Here is an 8,762-nt window from a genome sequence, read left to right as displayed (position 1 = left end):
TAATAAGGAAGTCAAATATATATATACATAAGTAGAAATATAGAGAATATATGTTGAACACACCACAATAAAGCAAAACTTGCAACCATCTTTCATTTTTTAAAATTCAGCTAGCCTTATACTAAAAGTCAATGATGCTATTATATCAAACTAATTATTTTTTTATTCAACCCAGACTCTTAATCCCAGAAGCAGAATATTTTCAAATGTTCTGCAACAGGACTTATTAATTTATACAAGTGTTCTGCAAGCATTTCACAGCGAAAAAAAAAATACTATATTTTGCGTTAAAATACTATATTTTCATTTATTAAAATATAGGATCATACACAGATACACTGAATTATTTTTTAAACCAAGGCAAACATTCTTGATTTGTTACTTTTTCAATCACTTTTGAAGTAAAAAATTTTGTTAATGACAATGATGATGATGAATTATTAATAAAATGCCTATGATATAAAGGTCCGAACATTTAAATAAGGGGCCTTAAAAGTCTTTCGAAGGGACAAGTGCCCATTTGCAAACACAAACATTCGCTGGTCTGTTGTTCCAACAACTACTTCATCTCTATCGAAAGCATTTGATCCTTTAGAAACAATTCTGTCAATCGTGGATTTCCACGATTCATAAATTGCTTCTGAAATGGGAATAGAAAATATAAAAGTTCATAAACTTTATGAAATTTGAAATCTCTGAATTTAATTCTTTTTCTGCTTGCTTTAGAAGCTCTCTTGATAAAAATGGTTACAGAAGTATTCAAGATACAAATTGTTCTGCAGGACTTCGTTTGTTCTGCGACGTACGTCACAGTTTTAGGCACTTTCTGCTTCTGGGCTCTTAATATATTTAAATTACATATTTTGTAATTAAAATTCAACGAAAAACATGCGTCAATTCAAGTTTTAATGAGAAACAACAATTGGTTTGTTTCCATCTTACTATTGAAACCCTTTCGGGGAGGTATCGTAGGTGACAACGTAGGATTAACCCTGTCTATAATGAAGGATATTTCATTTTAAATATTTTACATGTAGACCATTTTTGTTTTGGAATAATAGAAATATAATTATATTATGTACAGTAGAACTCCAATTATTAGAACTCCAACTATCCGAATCGCCGATTATCCAAATCAATTTCAGAATTCCTATGGAAGTATGGAAATATAGTAAAAAGTTTCTCTTTTTTTATATGAATAAAATAAAATTTTAGTAAAACCAAGGAAGATTTATGCAGAGAAAGTTTACAGGATAGGACAAAGATTTGTGGAAAAGCTAAGATCCTAACTGAAAAGCTGGGTTATTTATCTTTCAAAGCAAGTAACGGCTGGCTAAGGAATTTTAAGTCTAGGCAAGGTATTTGTGAACTAGATTTAAGTGGTGAAAAGTTATCTGCAGACTCCAAAGCTGTTGAAGAGTTTATTGAAAAATTTATAGTTATAGCAGCCTCTTTAGCCTCTAAAAGAGAGTGCAGTGCGCCAGGGCATAAAGCTAGTAAAGACCGCGTTACTGTGTTTAACTGCGCGAACTCTACTTGGAGCCATAAAATAACCCTTCTGTTAATAAGGAAGTCAAAACGCCCAAGGGCATTTAAAAATGTCAAAAAACTTCCCCTATTTTATAAAAACCAATGCAAAGCTTGGATGACTGCAGCACTGTTTACAGGAGTGGTACGATGAAATTTTCAGTCCTGAAGTGAAAAAACACCAAAAATCTGTTGGAAAAGAAGGAAGTCCTGAGCTTTTGATTGCTGATAATGCACCAACTCATCCCACAGAAGAATCGTTGGAAAGAGGAAATGGCCAATTTAAAACAATCTTTTTGCCACCAAACGTAACAAGCTTGTTGCCAATGGACCAATCTGTTATTGAAACAATGAAGCGTTTTTACTGAAGACAACTTTTAAGGAAGCTTTTAGGAGAGGGAAAGGATGAAGAAGGTGCATTGGATAACCACAAAAAGATAAATTTGAAAGATTGCGTGTAGATGGTTGCGGAAGCTTGAAATTTGGTTAAAGATGTCTCATTAAGACGTGCATGGAACAAGTTAAAAGGCGTATCAACTAAAGAAGAGAAGAAAAAAGAGAAAAGGGAAAAAGAAGTTAAAGGAAAAAAAAGGGAAGAGACAGAAGATGAGGATGCCGTATCTCTCGAGGAATTCAGAAACATATTTTTGAAAATTCCTGGATGTTCAGATGTCTGTGCTGAAGATATAGGAGAGAGGATGACGTGTGATTCACCAGACTGTGGATTTCAAATTTTAAATGATGATGAACTTATTGAAAGTGAGATGGAGGAAAGTGTCGAAGAAGAAGATGACCCTAATGCTGAAATTGAGGAAGACGCAGGGCCGTCAGCTAGTGAAGCATTTGCTGGCCTTGAAACTGCATTGAAGTGGATGGAGCATCAACCCGAGTGTGACCATATGCAACTTCTCACTGTCAAACGGATGCGTGACTTAGCTGCCAGAAAACGGAGGAAGACAGTTAAACAGCTTACTTTAACTGAGATGTTTAGCATGTAATAACTTTCATTTACTGCAAGGTATGTACACATTATTCAGAAAAAGATCTATTTCCTTAAAAACAGTTCTTTTCACTCATTTCCACGGTACATACAGTAATTATTTAAAATAAGCATTTTTTTAAAAAAAATCCAATTATCCGAATTTTCGATTATCCGAATGAGTACCGGTCCCAATTGATTCGGATAATTGGAGTTCTACTGTATATCAAAGTTTCTGTAATTCAATTTATAAACAATCAAAATTAATACACATATTCAAAATATTAAACAGGCTTCAAAATTGCTTTTACTTTCAATGAGCCATCAGTATTATACCTGCATGGAATTACTGCATGACTTTTGTGAAATTTTTGAGGCAAAACCATTCGGAGAATTATTAATAGTCTGAAGCTCAGGCTGAGAAGTTGAAGAACTAGTTCTAAATGTAGATAGAACTTTAGGAGTTGAATTGCCGAAATGAAGGGAAGGAGAATCCTTGGAATACTTATTGAGGTCTAAACTTGGTCTTGATGAAGGAGTTTGACTCTGTACATTATTTTTCTAAAACAATCAAAAATTTGAAATGCAACAAATTTAAATATAATTCGAAACCAACAATAATTCATTAAAAAAAATACACAAAAAGAGAACTTAAGGAGCATTCAGCTTCAGTTAGCTGAAGTTTATCAGTATTTAAAAGTTACATTATTACTGTGGTGATAAATTGGCTTTATTTTTCCTCGCATGAGAATCTGGCAATTTTCATAGGTTAATTAAAAAATAAATGTTTACAAAAACTTATTTTGATATTGTGTATCTATATCAGATTTTTGGCTATGAAAATAGTATTCTTTTTCTACCATTATTATCTAGTTTTTTTACCATTATTCTAGTTTTTTACCATTATTTGTATATTACACCATTGTGTGATATAAAATTTTTTTGATTAACAATGGACTGTGCAAGTTCATTTATGAATGGGATAATGAATTTATGTACAATTAAAATCAACCTAACTCCCTTCCCCTTATATACACAGTGAAACTTTCGGGAAAGACCAGTTTTGAGTATCGACCTCCTCTATTTACAATCACTTTTCAGAAGCACAGAATTTCTTCCATAGACTTTGTGCAGATGTAAACCTTTAGGAGAGAGCATCAAAACCTCTCCCAGCAACCGGGCAAACCTCCCCACTAAATGCCGAAAAAATTACTCAAGGAAACACAAAAAAATATAAAAATAAAAAATATAAATAAAAAAAATTTAAAAAAAAATATTAAGTAGATAAAAAAATCATGTAACTTCGATAACATTTTGAAGTCAATGGAAGTAACCCCTAAAAACGACCAACCTCCAATGACGACCATTTTTCTGTACTACAGAGAGTCGTCACACCATGAGAGGTTTCACTGTGTATATATGGGTCATTCTCACAAAAAGGTGATTTTTTATGTCCCTGAGTAATAAATATTAGGCAATACAGCAGATTTCTTAATATTTTTCTTCATCATTTTTCGTAAAGTTCTAACTAACAAATCATATGCATTTCTGCTAAATGTAATTAATATTTCATTCTTATTTTTTAATAAACATAACTTCAAAATCCCCTCCGTGGACGTCCCTACGGCTGTGACACAAAATAATTTTTAATGGCTGTTAAACAATTTAAATGTTATTTTAATGATTTTTGTAGTTTTAACTAGTTAAATGTTTATAGTAACTTTTTATTTAATATTTTTTTGAAAAAAAATTATTTTTATAAAATAAATGACTAGTAAACTTTGTCCATCAAAAATGAAATCTCCCTCCATGGACAATTAATATAGTTCGGTAAATATGCAATAAAGGGCAGCATATGCGAAATCCCTATAAGACAGCTGCTGGGAAAGGTAACCATTCCATTTTCTAATGTTAACTATCAGTTGTTTTTGTTCTCTTTGGTGTCAGTTTTGGATTGTTGTGTTCAACTGGGGTTTGGCAAAGTTCTCACCGTATACTCCGTGGACATCATAAAGAAGGTAAGAGAAAATTATTTTATTTTTGATAGATGAATTTTAGATTGCAAAAATAGTATATTTAACAAAAAGAACTGCCCCATTTTTGTAACTTTAAAATTAAAAATCAGAAAAATTCAAGAACTAGTTTTTGTCTCCTCCGTGGACATAACAAGTCCACGGAGGAGAAGACACAGTCAATGGAAGAGACAATGTGTTAGATAACCATAATACAATTTTAATAATTAAAAAACTATTTTCTTTTAATTGATATTTTTTAAAATGGAACAAATGTGTTAATTTGTTTGTATTTTTAAAGAAAATCAATTAAGTTTAACTTTTTCTTATCGGAGAAGTAAATATTGGCAATTTTTCTAAATAATTTCTGTGATGTTTAACATTTTTTTTCTCTTCAAATTTTAGGAAAAAAATTGCAAAACCAAAATTTAAGAAAAGAAAGCAATCAAATGTTCAAATGCAAAAGAGAAGGGAACAGAAAAAACTTAGTATGAGACAAGCTAGACAGAAATTAAAAGAAAACCCTATATTGTTTGAAGAAAGTTTAAAAAAAAAAAAAAAAAAAAGAGCAAGAAACTTTAAAATCTGTATCAGAAAAAGATTTAACAGAAAAATCGTGATTAAATGTACTTAAATTTCTAGAAATTGATAGAGCAAGCCGTTTGTGCCCAGGGAAAAAAGAAACAATAACAAGAAGAAAAGAGAAAAAACAAAAACATTATTTGGATGACAGTATGTTTAACTTGCATAAAATGTTCATAAAAGAGTATCCTCAACACTCAACTTTCATGTGGAGTCTGAATTTTTATTTCAATAGTCTTTACATTTTAATTTATTAATATTCAGTAAGAGTTACTTAAAAAATTGTACACCTAGGTTAAAAATGGATGTTTCCTTTCATAGCAGCATGATTAATCAGAAGTAGCTCTACCTCTAATAATCAAATATTTTATTATTTACTTATTAATGTTAAACTCATATCAGTTGTACCCAATAATTAATGAATTAGTCTTCATTGACATTTTATATTTTATAACATAAAATGTCTCCTCCATTGACTATTTACAACTCCTCCGTGGACAAGGCAGAATTTAAAATATTCTAAATCTTGTAAAAAATAAAATAGAAAACTTGACCACTATTATAAGGACATATAACAAAAATAAATAAAGGCATTTATGTAATTTTTATCACTTTTTTAATAACTTTAATTTAAGAATTTTTTTTAGTCTATTTATACCTTTCCAGTGAGAATGACCCATATATTTCTAAATATTTTATTTTCAAATTGTTGCAAAATCACAAGTTTATTCTATACATTGATCCAATTCGACTTATTCGACATCGATCCATTGACAATTCGACATATTCGACCATTTAAATTACTTTTTAACTTATTTATAAATGATGTCAACTTATTTTTATAAAATGACTTATTTATAAATGATTTCATCATTGCCTTGAACGAAGAAAATTTTCAAATTTCAATAATTATTTAACTTCGGGATGTAATGGATTTTTAGACTTTTTAGATTTTTAGACTTTTTACTTTCTTGTTTTGTTCCTGTGTTTTTGTTCTTTAACATGTCAATTCACCTCTGCCATTTGAAATAAATCAAATAAATAATTATTTAAAATCTAGTGATAATTAATCGTCAACTTTGCAAACACGGAAGCAAAAAAAGTTCCCTATTATGAAATTTTGCAGCCGTGTCATAAGTATTAAAAGCTATCTCCATAAAATTCCAATACTTCAAAACATTTATGACAGTAAAATTACTCAAAAATCAAAACCAAAAATGAAATAGAAGACACAATTAAATTTCATAAAATCCTTTAAAAAAGATAAATGCATAAGTCAATAGAATTTGTGATGAAGTTATTAACATCAAGGGAGTTTATTGAAGCTTTATTACCAAGAGAAATAAAACAGCAACAGTTTGAATACTTTAAACTCAATAGCTAATGTTAGTTTCAAATTATATATACTAAAACCATATGTACTTTAATATGGATAAATATTCTTATTATTTCAATAATTATTATTTTTTAAATATGGATTACAAATTCGGCAGGAGTTTTTAATTTAGAATAACATTAACAAAATCAATAACTAATCGTCAGTTTTTGTATTAATTCATTGAGCCTCAATAATACAAAGGAGAAATAACATTTTAAATACTAAGAATTTAGATACCACACGTTTTTTAAAATTTTCTAAAAACAAATTATCATAATATTGACATTTTGTGCCATTTTCACAATTAACATGGGTAATATTGAAGACGGACAAAACATAACTTAATAGTCATAAATAACTATTACAAACTAACAATAGTAATAAAAATAGCATATTATTTGTTAAAAAGCTTTGTTTCATACAACAAAAGATCCTTAGGATAACAACTTAGAGTCATTTGTTATTGAGTTATCAACAATACCAGTTTTGAAAATGCTGAGTAAAAACAGTTATTTTTTAACAATATAGTAAGATAACATTGTAAAATCAAAAAGATTATTATATTTAACAGTAAATGTAAAATTAAACAGCATCTTTAAGACATAGTAGATATTTTAAAAGATGCAAATATTTATTTCGTTTTAATTCTGTATTGTAAGGACGTCTGAGTTAACAATAAAAAAAAATCTAATGAAAAAGAACAAACCTTTTTGGGGGGACTTTCAGAGGTTGAAACATTGCTATTTTCTGAATCGTAATCCTCACTTTCACTTTCTTTTTCAGGTTTATATTCATCTTCTGAATCTTCAGACTCAGATAATACTACAATTCTTTTCCGTTTCTGACGCTTAGAGGAGGCGATCTAAAATAAATATTAGTTTCAACTAAACTAAAATAATTTATATATACACAAAAAGTATGAATCAAAATAGCCAGGCAATTCCTTATGTTGGCAAGAAAAAAATATTGAAAAAAGGGGGCTGGTGCATAACAAATCATTTAAGGGAAAAGTAAATATTTGAAACGTATAAAATATTGCAAAACATATTAGAAATTTTAAAAAATCTAATTTTTATGTAATGATTCCTAGAAATTAGATTGAATATCTATCTTAATCACTTAGAGATAGTAATAAGTAAGAAATTTTGCCGGACAATTTTCAAACAAGAAAAATGTGAGTGATAAATATATTGATCTCCTTGAAAAGAAATTTTGAAAGGTTATGATTACACAGGAAACTATGATTTTGAAATAAATATAAAATATGTACACGAAAATTCTCAATGGTGGGAAATAATCAATATTTCACAATTTAGTCCAAGGTAAAGAATAGGTGGTCTTGTCACTCCTTTTTCATTCATAGAGAGTACTGCTATTGAAATTTTTTCGTAATAAAAATTACATAATAAATATTTTCTAATTTTTCCCAACTAAAAAAAGAAAATTTCATGTTTGACTTTAGCTGCTATGGCTTAAAGTATTATATTACAGAAGCAGTGAAAGTACAACAAAAATATTGTTGCTATCATGTAAAGTCAATACACGTTTATTGAGATGTGCTTCTCTTCGGAAGTCAAAAAACGATGTGTTTTTACATACAATGTGAAGAACTGGAAGAAAAAAAAGTTAAATAACTAACTATTGCTTCAAAAAAAGTACTTTTACAATAGAAAATGTGCAAAATGAATGCGACAGAAAGTGATTAATAAAATAAAAAATAATAATATCTCATAAAAAGTATCAAAATTGGAAATATGTGTGAAACTGGACACATGCAGGGATGAGATTAGCCAAAAGGCAAAAAAGCTGAATTTCCACGATAGTAAATTTTACGCAAGCGCAACCCTTTAATAATAAGTTCCAGACAGTTTAAGGTAATAAATAGTGTGTTGACATACAATTGTGTACTAATCTATTATTATATAAATGATTACATTGATACTTAACATTTAGTGAAAATAAAAATTACCAATTGAAAAAATAAAGCTGGAAATTATATTTTTCCTCAGTTCACAATAGAGACAATCATTACTTGAAAAACTACCTGGTTTAGCAAATTAAAACTACTGAGAATATACATTAATATTTCATTTCTTTTAATAAATACTGTTATGTGATTTATAGCAAATATATCAGTAATATTACTTTTTAAATTATATTGGAAAAAAAAACTTTAACAAAGGACCGAATCATTATGTTCATATTATAGTCTAATTTAACTACAGCCCTCTGAAACATATCAATAACAGTGAAGTAGAAATATATAGTAACTCCTTAACATACA

General features: G+C 28.8%; 1 protein-coding gene across 1 annotated transcript in view; it reads right to left on the bottom strand.

The window, feature by feature from the left end:
* LOC122271205 (DNA mismatch repair protein Msh6) overlaps positions 1-7,340 on the bottom strand; it is a gene marked incomplete at its 5' end in the record, with an annotated part of 33,381 nt that extends 26,041 nt beyond the window's left edge. Inside the window, 2 exon segments of the mRNA XM_043051695.2 lie at positions 2,843-3,067; positions 7,185-7,340. Coding sequence (XP_042907629.2) covers positions 2,843-3,067; positions 7,185-7,340 — 381 coding nt within the window.
* Positions 7,341-8,762: the final 1,422 nt, after the last annotated feature.

Source organism: Parasteatoda tepidariorum, chromosome 3 (genome assembly GCF_043381705.1).
Source record: "Parasteatoda tepidariorum isolate YZ-2023 chromosome 3, CAS_Ptep_4.0, whole genome shotgun sequence".
In the NCBI taxonomy this organism is placed as follows: Eukaryota; Metazoa; Arthropoda; class Arachnida; order Araneae; family Theridiidae; genus Parasteatoda; species Parasteatoda tepidariorum.
Note: the sequence above shows the minus strand (reverse complement) of the source record. Positions and strands in the feature narration are given on the sequence as shown.